Source organism: Silurus aristotelis, assembly GCF_946808225.1.
Source record: "Silurus aristotelis genome assembly, chromosome: 8".
NCBI classification, from domain to species: domain Eukaryota; kingdom Metazoa; phylum Chordata; class Actinopteri; order Siluriformes; family Siluridae; genus Silurus; species Silurus aristotelis.
This window is the reverse complement of record NC_139581.1, coordinates 27,125,625-27,142,098: the sequence shown is the minus strand read 5'-3', so window position 1 is coordinate 27,142,098 and position 16,474 is coordinate 27,125,625. Positions and strand designations below refer to the sequence as shown.

At 37.8% G+C, this 16,474-nt stretch overlaps 1 protein-coding gene and 1 long non-coding RNA gene across 2 annotated transcripts; both read right to left on the bottom strand.

Moving 5' to 3' along the window:
• Positions 1-1,145: 1,145 nt before the first annotated feature.
• LOC310729480 (mRNA decay activator protein ZFP36) lies at positions 1,146-3,432 on the bottom strand. Its single transcript, XM_083547667.1, has 2 exons — positions 3,276-3,432; positions 1,146-3,066 (listed from the first exon to the last, which is right to left on the bottom strand). Exons 1-2 carry the CDS (start codon positions 3,303-3,305, stop codon positions 2,014-2,016), a joined length of 1,083 nt encoding a protein of 360 aa, XP_083403793.1. The 5' UTR covers positions 3,306-3,432; the 3' UTR covers positions 1,146-2,013.
• Positions 3,433-9,394: 5,962 nt separating this feature from the next.
• On the bottom strand, positions 9,395-15,201 carry LOC310730335. The gene is made up of 3 exons (XR_014534813.1): positions 14,678-15,201; positions 13,373-13,553; positions 9,395-9,481 (listed from the first exon to the last, which is right to left on the bottom strand). It is a non-coding gene; the product is annotated as an uncharacterized lncRNA (long non-coding RNA).
• Positions 15,202-16,474: the final 1,273 nt, after the last annotated feature.

The following is a 16,474-nucleotide window of genomic DNA, read 5'->3' as shown; positions in this document are numbered from 1 at the left end:
TATATACACATACACAATGTGTATAAAATATAGTAATTATTGAATAATTTAGTTTCCGATGAAGGTAAACTGTTGTCAACCACAATATATTCTATTAAATATACAAGAAATGTCAATTGTAAATGATTTAGACACTTTAAAGACCCAACAACTCAAAGCTCACAACCTAAGCAAGCATGTTATCTGCGTCGAAATGCGGCTGAAGCATGATTCAAACCGCATTTAATCAAAAGCGGTGTTTCAAATGAATGGAGATGTATTTGTGGTTTGGTATCTATTAACATACACAGCCTGTATACAGAAGCAGAATTCTATGAGCTCTATGGTTCGCTCACCGTTATTTTGTCTTTGAGACACAGATTTAAGCGACCATAAACCAGCTGTGTGTGTTTACCCTGTCAGGCACAATAAGAGCCCTTGTCCACTGATGCACAATAAATCCAGTGGCTACTTATTTTCTTTAACTGGACCGCCGCCGTTGTTACGGTAACACATCCGGTGTGCCGGCTGACATATAAGAAGAAGGACTGAAACGGGCTAATGTATATATAACTCTTTAATAACATCATGTGGTAAAAACCTAAATGAGATTTTATGATGGGGGGGGGGGGGGGGGGGTTTGTAGGTTCGGGTAATCAGATGTTTTTTTTTTTTTTTTTGTATTTTTTTTTTTAGATATTCAAACAGCACCAAATCAATTCTCTGGTTCCAGGCAATGAGTAAAATGATTACTTTCTAGTTCAAGAGTGTGTAAACAAAGAAGGGAAGTGACACTACACTGAAATTGAATCAAGCATATACAACAAGTGACACAGGAAGGGGTGATGCTAGACATATGGACTACTAGACAAGCACAGCTTATATTTGGTACCTTCCACCCCACCCTAAATCCAACCGCCTGTATTCAGCCTCATAAAGTAAAAATGCAAACACAAGTGGTTATGAAATAATTTAAAAGAGTGTTTGTTTTTTTAATGACTTTTTAAAATCATATTGAAAAATATATATATTTCAATAAAATCCACTTTATTTGTATTTTCTTTAGTATGAGTGTTATACAGTGTGCTGGTTTTTGACTGCTGAGTGTGGAGACAGAAAGACCAAAAAACAAACAAACAAAAAAAGACACAAACAAATGACCAAAGTAATTTTTCCACATAATTTATTTAATAAATTTTGGGGAAATTATGATATCTATTATTCTGTTTGTTTTTTTTTATACCCCAACAATGTGTGTTGATAAATAAGTAAAAAATACATCGTTATTATTTTAATAAATACTTAATAAATACATTGGTTAAGTCTATACAATTATAAAACAATGGCATCCTAAACTACGGAAACACTGTAAAGATACAGTCCCTGATAAACAACACAAGACAGTCTGGCAGGTCTTGTCTTATGAAGAAAAAAAAAATATAAAAAAAAAAATAAACAACAACAAAACACCATTTGTTTACATTTTGTTGTGTGTAAATTATAATTGAGGGAGGTTTTACCAAAAGGCTGTCAAGATCCAAGCCATTATTTCACAATAGGCACATAAGATCATAATGCTTTGGTTAAATGCTACATATCTCCCAGTCGAGGTAAAGTGCATTTCTTAGTGAGTACATGTAATAGCTATCATTTCAGGTTCATCACATTGCTGGTTGAGTAGCCTATAAATCTCATTTGTGTCAACTGATTGTGTAGAACGGGCACAGACACAAACTCTGCTTACGTCAGTAGCACTAATGCGCCACCTGATACATTTGACCGACTTGTCTGTGGGTGAAATCTACCGTAAGCGAGTGGAAGACACAACGGTACAAACTACATAAATGCGATAACAACAAAAATAAAAATAAAAATTTGAAAACATAGCTTTAGACTGCATGTGTATGGAAATACATTTTCCTATTGCCAGTAATTAAAGCAAATAAATAAGCATATCATTGTTGTAATAAAAAATCTTTGGAAAAGTTTGTGATTTGTAAAATGTCCTTTGAAAAAAAAATACGGATAAAAAAATCACTCGGAAACAGACATGCGAGCAAAAACTGTTAGGCGTTTGTTGGCTGCGTTTTCGAAGGTGGGAGATTCAGAGCCACTCGAGCTCCCTGTGCTGCTGTAGCTCTCGTGGTCTGAGAGGGACTCGTCTGAAGCGAATCGTTGAATGCTGCCGTGGCTGAAACCGAAGGCGCTGCTTCTGTTCTCCTTCCCGGTGCATTTCCCAACCAGAGGCTCAAAGTTTGTTCCTTGGCCCCACACACAGTGCGAGGATTTCTGAGGCTCTTTAAGCGGAGGATGGTTGTGGACTTCGCTTTCGCCTCTGATCTGCGGGAAGGGGAACATGTCACGGCTGGTGTCGTTGAATAAAGGGGACAAGATGTCGGTCGGTGGAGGAGACACTGAAGGCGCACGGCTGAAGCCCATGGATTCGTAGGGTACTGGTGGGGAGATACTGCGAGAGCCGAGGAAACCGGCGAAGCTCACGCTCTGGCGAAGAACTCGCCCTTGCTGGCCGGCGGTGGCTTGGGTCTTCTGGCTGAATGTTTTCGGAGAGGAAAGCTTCTCCTCGTGGATAAAGTGGCACCGACTCCCATAGGGACAATATCCAAAGTTGTAGAACGTGCGACACGCTTCTGTTTTGTACTTCGGGTGACGGTAGAGGCCTCGGAGCTCGCTCTCGCCGTGCGCGAACTGACACTTGCTACCATATTTGCAGCTGCCGTTCTCTTGAAAACTTCGACACAGCTCAGTCTTATACCGGTTCGAAGGCTGAGGAGCCAAGGGAGGGAATCCGGGTGGCGGCGGAAGTTCGAGTGACTTCATTTTGTTGTTGGGGACGCTGGGAAGGTAGTTGTCAGTCAGACTCATCGAGCGGTCGGACCTGAACGGATTCTGCGGCACGTTCTTCGGGCCGTTCCCGCTCCAGATATCGAACGGCCAGCTGAGCGAGTCCTCGCTTAGTTTCTCTGAGCTGAGGCTCTTCGTAGAGAAGCAGGAAGACAGCTGCCGGGGCACCGACGGTTTCGTGTGTTGTTTAGGAAAATCATCGTTCAGGCTGATCTGAAGTAGGTTCTGGAGGAGAAGAAGAAAAAAACAAAACAACAACGTGAATAAAACTTCACTCATTCTGAGAAAGCAAACCTCAGCAAGACTGCCACGTAGGTCAAGTGTGTTAAAGCGAACAAGAGAGCACACAGGAGGTCATTTCACTCCGAGCGGGACAGAAAAGAGGGAAAAAGTGAACTAAATAAGCAAATAAATTGTGTAGAAAAGTAACTTACGCGAAGCAGTTCGTCGTAGTTGTCCGACATACTTCAGAATTGAGTCGTTAGAGTTGGTGTGACAGTGTGGCGAAGCGCTGAAGGCTGAACGGGTGTGTGAGTCTTTATGTGTGAGCGTTGTGACGTGGAGCCGTGTATTTATAGGCTGGCCCTTTTTGTGCGCGTGTGTGTATATGTGTACGCGCTCGAGCGCTCGTGCGCGTGCGTGTTGGGGATTGGCAGGAAAACGTTTCAGTTTCGTCGAGGTGTTTTTTTTGTTTTGTTTGTTCATAACCTGAAAGCTCCAGTGCGCCTTTACCGTAAACTTTAAATGTGTCCCGAGGAACTTCTCGGTTCCGGGTAGAAAAAAAAAAAAAATCGACATCGATCTGATTGTATAATACACCGTATCATTTATCATAATCATCATCATCATCATCATCATCATTATAATGCATTCAGGAAAAAAATTATATTCCTTTCCTTGTTTCCTTTCATTTGGTAAGGAGTAAAACGTGTATTCCATGGATAATCACACACACACACACACACACACACACACACACACACACACACACACATGATATGTGATGTTATGTTATGTTATGTTATGTAGTTTGTTCTCCATTCAGCCATAACCAGGTAATTCAATGCTTATTAGAAACAGAACCTGGGTTCAGATAGAACATATCATACATATCATAATAAAAATAAAAATAATAAAAAATAAAGCTGCCCAATGACTTAAAATGTCAGCAAATGTTTATTTATTTATTTATTTATTTATTTATTTATTTATTTTTTTTTTTACAGAAAATAATATTTACTGCCTCTAAACTTTATTCGTCTCTTTGTCTGTTTTTGGTTGTTGTGGTACAGTTTCAAGTAAAAAAAAAAAAAAAAAAAAAAGGAAGCCTTATTTCTCTTTATCTATTACTTTATGAAAAGCAGTAAACCCTCTGGGAAATGATGCATTTTGTCTTTCTTTATTATTTCTATATTACTGTTTTTCTAGTAATTTCTTGCAAACTTGCAAGAAGAGTCAGTACACAGGCAGGCATATGAGTCATGTTATTGTGCATGTGATTGATGATACATTCTTATAGAAAGTGTACCATAAACAAAAATTCCCCGATTACACCAAGTCAGCCACGTCATACATTTTTAAGCACATTATTTTGCCAGTCATTATCCCTGCCCGTAAATTTGCTAGAAAGCGAAACACGGACACACATTTTCTTGAAAAATATCTATATATACGAGACAAGGCATGTTGAAAATTCCCCTGGTGTCAGTTCGAGAGCTTTTAGGCTTCTGAGCACTCCTGTTCTTTTTTTGGGAGCTGTCTCAGGAGTATGGAAAGTAAACCCTCCTGACTCACCGAAGGCTATGTGTGCTTTCCTTTTTAAAGTATGTAATAAAAAATGTCACACAGAACATAGTATTATAATGTAACACTATCATTGTATGGGATATTAATGTAGTGCAAATTACTGAAAACGAAAGGGGATTTGTTTTTGCTGTATTCATCATACATACATAAATACATACATATAGAATGAAAAATGGCAAATGACTGTATATGCTACACAAAAAAATTTCCCAGAATACAATTACGTTTCAACCATTTTTCCCCCTATATGTATACTTTCCATGTTGCAGAAATCATTGTGATCCTATGCAAACCTTAGCAGTAGGTCAAGTAAAAATGTAAGTTTTTTTTAACACTTTTGTTAACCTTAAATTGAAATAATTTAACAGGCATACAGCTGGTGTTTAAATAATGATATACTGTTATGTAACCTGTTTCTGAACCTCCTAACCCTTCTTTCCATTCTGGTTCAGCTGCATAAATCTCTTCCTTCTGTTTCACTTCTGGGTAATGGATAAGTTCAGTGTATCTCATTCCCTGAGCTTTATAGAGACTTTCATGAGTTATGGGAAGAGCTGTTAAATCTTTCTCTTTCTCAAGCACATGAATAGTGAATCAGGAAACAAAAAAAACTCCTGCTTTTGCTGTCACCTGAGTTTGTAATGTCTTCCAGACGCCTGGGTAGCACTTCAATCGTTGACGACATCACAAATATTGGAAGATAAATATATTTAATGCTTTTCTGGGTGGAATCCAATACACGCCGTTAAGATCTGTTATGATTCTATCTATCTATTTCAGTCTTTAAATTCACCGACATGTGATAGACCTGGGCAAATGACAATGTCATGCTTACTATTCATTTGACTTTGCGTTTTTTTTTTTTAGCACATTTTGAAGCAACATTGCTTTCGACTCATTTAAACAGGAAAAAGGACTGTGCCAGCTCAGGGATATTCTGCATGTTTAAGACTGAGCTGTCACTTTGTGTACTCTGCCTTTAGGATGACCTCATAAACGTGGCTCAGGCTTGACTCAGCAGTTGTGGGTGGTGTTCTTGGGCTTGAGCCCATATTTACAAAGTTCTGAAAAGAGGGAAAGTACCTGGCTTTCCTTAGCTGCATACAACTCAAACTGTATTATGTAACTGAAAGATTTATTTTTTGTAATTATTGATTGATTACAAAAAAGTTTCAAAAGGACAAACCTTCTTAAAAAAAAAAAAAAAAAAAGGCAAATGTGACCCTGTTCTTAGTCATTTGGGCAGCACGGTTTGTAAAAACAGTGCAAAATGTGCTCTCACCGTGTTTATTTGAAATGCGCATTGCGTAATAAGCCAGCACCATTTTAGTACACTGGGCTTTTCTGCTTTTCTTGCTTTATATCTGTCAGCCACATCGTCATGTCCAAGTTACTAACCTGAAAGGAAAGTATATGTGTTTGCGCTTCTTCACCCGGGTCACTGCACAGCACATTTTTGCGGTAGCCAAGTCTAGCTTTATGCACTAAATACCATTCCTCTTCCCTCTACGCAACCGCTTTGTGTATAAACACACGGATATAAACCACATATGGGCCACTGTCATATTCAGGACAAAATGTCACCCCTATTAAAAGTGCAACACGAAGCAAGTAAGCACAAGTGAAAGATGTATATTCAGCTGACTGCATGCATTCCCCTAAGGGGGTCCAGGGCTCTGTGAAATGTAATCAAATTTCAAATCTTCACAACACACCTTTAATAAAGTGATATGTAACATGCCCATGATTAAAAACTAAATAAATTCTAATAATATTTAAAGAACTAATAGTTCCTAAGACACAAAATTCCAACTATTGGTCCCTGACTGCAGCAAACTCCTAAATGATCAGACCACATGATGACTAATTTCTGTTGCCGTCTACACTGCTACCATTTCTTCATCTCTGTGTTTAGTCATAGGTTTTTTTTTTGATTGTTTAGTTATCTTCCACATGTTCCAGTCATCTGATAGAACTTATATTGCTTTGAGAGTCTACAACATCTCTCTGCATGGACTGGATTCTGCTTCATTTGTAAGTTGTTTTGGATCAACCTGCAAATAATGACATGTAAATGGAAAAGAAAGGGGAAAAAAAAGTCATGATTCTGTGGTAAACACATTGAGCAAGATTTTTATGTGCTCCGTTCCTTCTAGTCATAAAGTCACTGTTGTGTCTGGTTCAAAGTTCTAACTGCATTGGAGGTTTGTACAAATAGCCTTTATTTGTCCGTGGGAAAATTTGGGCTTTGGCCTCACAGACAAGCGTGGTATGAGAGTCAAGGCTGGGTGCAGAATCTGCCAGCCAAGAGTGAGCTCCACTGTGATCAACACTCTCATCTTTATACTCGGCCCCTCTTTCTACCTACCTCTCCTTCACAAACATACACTGGGAAGGGGGACTTCAAAATGTGTTTTTATTTAAACATTTATGTTCCTGTTCTTGTAAAATATACTGGCAAAGTTCTAACATAGTTCTAAAATAAATGTGAAGAAATACACCATATGGACAACAGCATGTAGACACTTGACCATAGGAATATCTCATTCCATATTACTCCACATTTTCTGTCATAATAACCTCATCAGCCATGTTAGTAAAGGCCTGGGGTGCAGTCGACGTTCCAATTCATCCCAAAGTTATTCAGTAGGTTCAAGTTCAGAGCTCTACGGATCTTCCACGCCAACCTATGTAAACTAAATCATCATGAAGCTGGCTTTGTGCGCAGGAGCATTGTCATGAACAGGTTTGGGCCTCCTAGTTCAGATGACGGGAAAATATAAAGCAAAGATGTTCTTTACATTTGTTTGCCTCCAGTTTTGTGTTTGGAGAACAGAACCACAGTTAGGAGAAGAACCGCAAATGGCTGGAAAAGTGAGGTGTCACAATACTTTGTTCCATATAGTGGATGTCATGTTGAGTCATATTATCTCTAGTCTACTTCATAACAAACCGCAATGTTTAATGTAATTCAGGGCTCGAGGCAGATGTTCAGTTCAGGTATTTAAAAGAACATGTCCTAAATAAAATCATTCGTTCACTCATTAATTTTTGGGTGGATGCCAGGCATTAGTGAATAATCAATCTACCGTCAAGTCAGGGTGCAATATTAATAATAATAAAAGAGTTCCACCTCGAAATTGAAAAAAAAGGAATAAAAAAAAAATATAATGTGATTGAATTGTTTGATATCTGGGGAAATTGAATAAAGCAGAATAATAAAGACAATAATTTATAAAGAGTTCATCTTCAATGAACATCATTATAATACAATTACTGTGCAAAACAATCTTATTTGCTGCTTGCATAGTCTGCTGCACCGTGTGTGTGTGTGTGAGTGTGTGTGTGTGTGTGTGTGTGTGTGTGTGTGTGTGTGTGTGTGTGTTTGTGTGTGTGTGTGTGTGTGTGTGTGTGTGTGTGTGTGTGTGTGTGTGTGTGTGTGTGTGTGTGTTATGATAGCCAACGGGATTTGACATATTTGGAAGTGAAAACTTTCAGGGGGAGGTTCAAATATGGGCAAGTCATTTCCTTTAGATTTGAACAGTTCTGCACGTACCACCCTTTCTTGTATTTTTCTTATGGATGCAGGAAGTGAGTTGAGGGGAGGCATTTGAGCGGGGAAAAACCACAGAACAGAATGAGGTGGGTCTGGAAAGGGAAAACAAATGTGAAAAAAATAAAAAACAAGACATTTTGTGCTCTTACAAGCTGTTCTAACTTGAATTTTTTCCACCCCTCGAAAGATAAACAGACTGATAGAGAAAAGAATTAGGGTTGTGAAAGCTTCCAAGGGATATGCGAGAACATCTGTAACTGTAAATACGTAGCTTCAGGCATAATTTGGTCCATTGGGGTGAATGATTGAGAAAACTCTTTTAACATCTGTTTAAATATACCAAAAGGTATTTTCTCGCTATGAAATCGGGAGAAGGGGATTAGGAGAAAGAACGAGAGTGAAAGAGTGTGTGTGTGTGTGTGTGTGTGTGTGTGTGTGTGTGTGTGTGTGTGTGTGTGTGTGTGTGTGTGTGTGTGTGTGTGTGTGTGTGTGTGTGTGTGTGTGAGAGAGGGAGAGAGGGTAGGGAGGATAAGTGTGGTGTGGGAATCTGGTGTGCGTCACTAGTGGCCTCGTGTTTTTGCTGATGTGTATCTGTTATCTTGGGTCTATTCGGTCTGTCAACATTCTCTTGCACACTGATAACACTGCACATCGCTCCCATAAAACTGGCTTCTGCTCCTTTTCAAAGAAAAGTATGCACCGAGCATACAACACATGAAGTCAGCTGAAGCCAAAAAGTTCTGCATTAACAGATCTGCCATTGTGACCTTTAAATCTACTGGCTTTAAATCCCCCCCCCCCCCCAAAAAAAAAAAAAAAAAAAAAAAAAAAAAAAAAAAAAAAACAATAAAAACTAGCAAAGCGAATGTTCGTATTTCTTATATCTAATTTTCTAATATTTCACAAGGCCCAATACTTTCCTTTAGCTAAACCGCTTATTTCCTGTCCGTCCATAAAAAGGCTGCCTCTCCTCCAAGGAAAAGCCGCTGACGCCTGCCACTCTCGCACGTACCCTCTGTATTCGGCACCAGCACTCTGTTGACACTTGCCACAGAAAGAAGTGAAAAATGCATACGTGTGGAGCCATCAAAACACACCATGCTTACATGTAGAAATAGGGCTGGAAATACTAAGAAAACATGCACAGTAGTGCATACAAACAGTGCAGGGATACCTTCTTTTTTTTTCTTCTTCTTCTGTCAGCTTCTCCCATTAGGGGTCGCCACAGTGGATCATCCTTCTCCATACCCCCCTGTCCTCATAGACCCAAATACAAATCTAGAAATAAAGATGCATAAGCATGTAAACCTTAAGGACATTAATACAACACAAATCTATACCATGTTGTCTGAAAGCTTTGGTGAGAGTAAACCCTTTTGATTTGAAGTTTTCCCTGCGTACGCAAGAACTTATCGTAGCCATGCTGCAAACCAATCTGTGACTACTTACAAATGAACGGAGCGAAACGTGTGAGAAACAACAGCATGTGAGATAAGCAAGTCAAACTTCCTCTGGTGTAGTCAGTACAGCATGAGTCAGATCAGACACAGCCTGTAGAGTACGTTTTTCACAGTATATCTCAGTTCTTTTCAGTTATTCGGTCCTTATTGTTCAGCTACACTTTCCAGCTTTCATGTGGTTTCAGGGTATGGTGGCCAAGATTGCTACCAATCTCAAGCGACATAGTTTTGTGCAAAGAAAAAAAAAACTACTGAAAAAGGCCTTAGGTCAGCAGTGGGTCTTTTTGGCAAAAGTTGTCACAACCGCCGGCTAAATATGCGTTTAATCACACCCAGCTTCTGCTTTTCGATTTTAGGTCTGAAACATGTGACCTTATTTACAGCTTTTAGATCTAACATTTTACTGGAAGAGTATTGAAATTTCTTTTAGGTAAAATTCATAGATTATAGGATTAGACAGTGGCCAAACTGCATCTTCTGCAAAACCTATATGGATTATAAATGGTGAATTCTGTTCAAATTTGCAAACATAAGAACATCTTGTGTTGTGAACCAAGAGAGAATTAGGTCTAATAACAAGGTTAACACACCCAAAAAAAAAAAAAAAAGACTTTTTCTACCTCACGTGTGTGTCCATGCTGTTGGCAAAAATTGTTTGAAAAAGTATACAGCTTTTTTGTTTCTGTTTTTTTTTTCGCTGGTGAAGAAACTGACCTATTTTTTTTTTTAAGGATTTCCTGTACATTTTATGGTGTTTCACAAAGGTGCTGTTTCCTTTTTTTAATGCAGCATACAAAAAGCATGACATTTATATATTTTTTGCCTTTTTTAAACTGTGTTCGGTCACATGCTGTGTAATTCCACACAGACAATTTGAACAGTTTGACAAAAATCCTGATTAATGTGCAATTATGATGAACCAATGAGTTAAAATCTGGAGTGGAACAATAAAACTGTAGAAACTATGAGCGGGGTAGTAACTTAAAACCTGAAGCTTCGATCGTTTACCTGTTCTTTACAGAAATTCATCTATCTCCATTAACTGTTTTATCATGACTAGGGTCATGGTGGATGTGGACACTATTTTAGGAACACTGCGCTCATGATGGGAACACACCCTCTCACGTGCACATACATTTACACTTTAAGTACATTTAAAGATTTGAAGAGAACTTCTATAGGAAGCCCACACAGACACGATGAGAGCATGCAAAACTCCACACTGACAGTAAGTGTACTCAGGATCAAACCAGATACCAGGAACCGGGACCCGGAATCGCCACCTGCTGAGCTCCCTGTCACATATTTTTCCTTTTTAAGGCAAAGACAAGTCAAGACAGTCTACATTTAATATGTCCCTGGAATGTTGCTCTTCTGGTTTGAACAGTTGTTTGCTATTCATTGTTGTTAAATAAAGTTTTGCTTGGAGATGTTCTTATAGAACATATTTCTTAGACATCGGCTTCATGGGATTGCGCTGTGTATGTATGTTCAGCCGTGTTAGAATAAATAAGAGAAGGGTCATTTGTTCACTTTCCAGGATATTGCTTGAACGGCTCACATAACAACCCTGCCACCATATACTGTATTTTGTTTCGTGAATTGTGTAATTAGAAGTCCTTTTTATTCACAAACAAGGTTCATGTTTACTCGAAGAGCTACTATGACTGAAACTGACTCAGGATTTCTATTCGCTTTGTTCAGCCATGCTAAATCAACAGCATTCCTCTTGAATTAAGGTGTGTCTTGGGTTGCGTAAGGAGCGTTGTCAGGTAGTTAATCCACCTATGCATCATAACTACTAGCAGGTCTTGCCAGTTTCTGTAACCGGCTCTTGATTAAACATCCCATTTTGTTATTGGGATACGTGGCTCACATCTACCCATGTGACCCAGGCGGTTTCAAAATTCAGTTTCCGTTTTGACAATAGCCTTTTTTTAAACCTGTGACTTGTTTTATAATAACAGTATATAAATATTAATAGGGAATTTTTTTTTATTGTGGCTTGATCCTGCTTTGACCCATGTTTCCACAGACACAGTACCCTTATTTATTTTCATGGAAAGTGCTTGACGTTTAGATTTTATTCAGATTTTGGGTAGACGTGACAAAAGGCAAACATGTTAGTGAGGCCGAAAACCATATTGGTTTCATAACATTACTTTTTTTAAGGGGCTCATGGGGTAGTGTGTCTCTAGTCTATAATGCAATCAAAACTAGTTTTGATTGTATTCTTTATATTAAATGTGTGTGAGATTTATACTCCACAGAACTATTTATTCCTCTATAAATCAATAAAAAAAATACTTGGAATTTTTCAGGATACATTGAATATTTAAGTCTTATTATGAGCTTCCAGTGTTGTGACTAGTTGTACTTATATAGAGAGAGAAATAAACCATTAACAAGTTAACAAGTGGCATCCTATTGAGTTGAATTATGGCTTTCTAATATTTTAACCCAGTAGACACTGATTTTAGATCAACACAATCTCAAATGAAACAAATAAGGTTGTTTTAAACTTTTTCTCTTTTATACATTTCATCCTTTTTCTTCAACTTGAATATTCATAGTGATAAAGGATTTTTTTTTATCTGCCCATTGGAAATGTGTCACAGGTTTTTATTTGCAATGGAATACTAAATTTTCAGGGGCCATAATCTTGAGACTATATGCAATGTTTGGGTTACAGCAGTAAGTGCCCAAGATTGCACAATGGTTAGAGTCAACAGAGAATCAAAAGAATCAGTATGAATCACCCTGACATCTCTCTATGCTGCCTAAAGGGATAAAAAACATAGACATGTGTCCTATAGCCAACATTATTTCAAATAATGCAACATGGTCCTGCATGAGTGTTCATGGAGTCAGCATTAATAGTATGTACTAATGGTTGGAGTCACTTGGTCCTGTACAGTACATGTAAAACAGAGCTCTACTGTGTTTATAGGATTGATGAATGGTGAATAAATTGTGTGAGGTTACAAGCCTTTGGCTGGAAGTGGTCTGATCAAAATTCTAATCTAGCAGAACAAATGCATTTTGAAAGGTCTGAGACAAAAACTGAACTAATGAGAAAATGTGAATACGGTATAACATGTTATATAGAGTATAGCTAATACTTCATTAGCAAGCTACAAAATGGTATAGTTTCATCACACTTGTCAAAATAAATAAATTATGTACACTATATGGACGAAGGTTTGTGGTCACATGACCATAAAATATGTGCTTTTTGAACATTGCATTCCACATTTAGTCCCCATTTGATGTTTTAATAACCTTTTCTGGGAGGATGTTCCGATAGATTTGAGAGTGTATTTTCAGAGATTTATGTTCGTTCAGCCACAAGGGAAGTCAGGTGCTGGTGTAGGAGTTGACAAGGCCTGGGGTGCAGTCAGCATTCCAATTGAGGTCGAAGTTTATCACAGATCACTCAACATCTTCCACTTTTGCATCCAAAGGCATCCCATACTATTGTGTGTAACCTCTTACTTTATGGTAACAGTTTGGGGAAGAACCACACATGACTGGAAAAGCCAGGTATCCAAATACCTTTGTACATATAGTATAGAATGTCCCCAGATAAATAAATCTGAATTAATTTCCTGATTAGAAATGACATTTTTAGATCTATCTATATAACGGAATAAAGTATTTCAACTTGGTTTAAAAAAGGAATTAAGAGTTTTATCTCAGGTTTACTTACTTCTGAATTCTAACGTCTCCACCAATACTCTTTCATTGCCTGGAATGCAGCAGAGGTTTTACCACCACATGTTTCTTGTTTCTGCAGGGAATTTCTTAGACTGCCCATCATCTGTAGTTCCTTTTCATTTGTCAGTGAAATATAACTCACATGCTGTCAGTGAGCAGATGCTAAAGGAATTCTGTTTATCCAAACACAAAGTACTTTAATGACCAGCTCCTAAACCATTTGGTCAAAACCCTTCGAGCGTAATTTATTATTAATTCACACACACACACACACACACACACACACACACACACACACACACACACACACACACACACACACACACACACACACACACACACACACACACAAATAAAAAAACCCTCATGCACTTTATATGAAACAGATGTTTGATACAATGTGTATAATTTTGCGGATATTATGCATAGTCTTGCTCAAATCAGATTTGGGTTGCTTAAAAGGAATGGTGCTATTTCCTGGAAAACAAGTCCCATGGAAGTTAAAGTTCCATAAAGTTGAATAATTACTTGGAATAATATAGTTTCCTTTTCCTGCGTCCTTCAGCAACAGCCTCTGAAACAAAAGCTCACTAGCAAATGTGAGTCATTCGAACCTGACTCAACTGCAGTAGAATTTGTTCTGTTTTTAGTGCCAAGTTTACTTTTAACAGCACATTTTATAAAATTTTTTTTTTTCAGCCAGGCTCTAAAACCTTAACTGATGGCTATACAACTGTGTATAGATTAGTTTCCAGTTTAAGTGGCCAGATCAGGCAGCAACTTTATATACTTCATATGCTCTCTATATTGAACAAAATGTGTTTATGAAACGCTACATATGCATTACTGTGACACTTTCAATAGTTTATATACTAAAGTAAATGTATCTGCTGGCAATTTAATAAGCATATATAAGCATACATTTATGTATGTGCTGTGCTTATAACTAATTTGGTATCCAGATGTGTAAGTGTCTTGTAATGCTCATTCTTTTTATAGGCTTTTTTATAATTATTTGATGACTTAGCTAAAATTTGATGGCTTGTTAATATTAGATTTCTATCCAACCTTTCTAACCAAAATAGCAATTTGCAGTTTGCTAACAATAGTTACATTAGCTGGCAATGAATTTTTAGTGATCTATCCGACCTTAAAGTTGTGTCAATTTAAATGCGAAAGCGATGCTGCATTTCAATATTTGAATACATTTGGCTAAATCAACAGACTTATTTTCCTGAAAAAGATAAACTAAGCACTACATGGTAAGTTTTGGAAACACCATGGAAAGCATACTGACCTATTGTGCGTAGCAGCTGAATTTTTGTGGACGGATCTGCTGCGCGCGACGAAACCAAAGTACATCATTAGCTTTAATCTTATCGACCTGGAGGAAATGTACCATTGCTGCTGTGACCAGATGTTCTCTGCATCCTCATGGATTCTTTTCAACCTGGACACTGCCTTTTTATCCACTTTCCAGGGGGCAAATGCTACAGGTCCATCTGCACGTTCACAGCTGGACTGGGAAATGTTTTCCCTAGAACTGTTGCAAAACTCTGCAAATTTCTCTCTAGTCCCTCATGAATTCAAGGCCCTCTGAAAGCAACTGTTTGGACATTATGAATGTCTACATGTCATTTCACCCATCATGGACATTTGCACTGCCCAACCACTTATAGTCTACAATAGCCCAAGTAAATGTTTAAGACTTACATGTCAGATATACATTACATCATGATATGTGTCTACAGTAAGAAATTCCTTGTTCAACTTGGGAATGCAGTAATTCCATGATATCAGCTATGATACAGGACCCCTAGAGCAAATAATGATAGAGGCCTTCCTCAAGGGCCAAACAAGGGTAGTTTAGCAGTGCAGTGGTTAGTAAACCCACATTTTAACCAGTGAATCACCACTGCATACTGTGGGGGAAATAATTATTTGATCCCCCTCTGATTTTTAAGTTTAACCCACTTACAAAGAAATTAAAAGTTTAGAATTTTTATGGTAGGTTTATTTTAACAGGGAGAAAGAAAAAATATATATAAAGAAAAATTCAATAATAAAATAATAAATTCCTCTTATATATAAATAAATTTTATTTGATCAAGCGAAATAAGTATTTGATCTCCTACCAACCAAATGAATTTATAACCTTTCTTTCATGGTTTTTTTTTTTTTATGGATTTGATATTCTGTCTCTTTCTGTTAATATGAACCCACCATAAAATTGTAGTCTCTTAATTTCTTTGTAAATCAGGAGGGGTTTAAATAATTATTTATCCCACTGTATATGCGGAAGTCTAAAAAAAATTGCACGACTACCGTTTAAATTCACTATGACTAAAAGTTTCTCGATGCCTGCATAATTCATTGTGCTTGTTGAAAGACTGATTTGAGATTTATTTCCCATATGCTGTTATAATAATGACTTTTCTGGGAAAACTTTCCACAAAATTGTAGAGCATTACTGAATGGCGTTAAAGATTTTGGCTACTGGGGTATTTTTTTGTCTCCAGTGAAATGAAACTCTAATGCTATGTTATATAAAGACATTTTATAAAATGGTTCGCATCCAACTTTGTGGCAACAGTTTGGAGAAGAAGCACATATAGAGATAAAGTGATAGTCAGGTATCCACAATGTTCTGGCCTAATAGTGTATATTCATTCATGAACCACTCTGATTGAAGATTGAAAAAATGTGCAACTGAAGATTAAAATTTTTTTTTCGATCATCTCTGCAGTTTCAGTGAATTTGTGCCTGTTGTCACATCAGATTCCTGTGCCTGACTAACAGGAATGTAAATGATGTAACTTTTCACCATTGTGACTCATGTAACCATTATGAGGTGCATTTCTGCTTTTCTGGTTTAAACAATGGATATGCTAAATTAAATCGGTCTGACCATTCTCCCCTGACTTCTCTGAGCAATCATGCATTTTTACTTGCAGAACCGATTCAGCTCATTGGCTCATCACTAAGCCCTTAGTGCTTGGATCTTGTATGCTGACAAAGAAAAATAACGAAACCACTAACATCTGACTCTGGAGAGCGATCGCCAGTGCCCTTTGTGTTACTGATGAACGTGCAG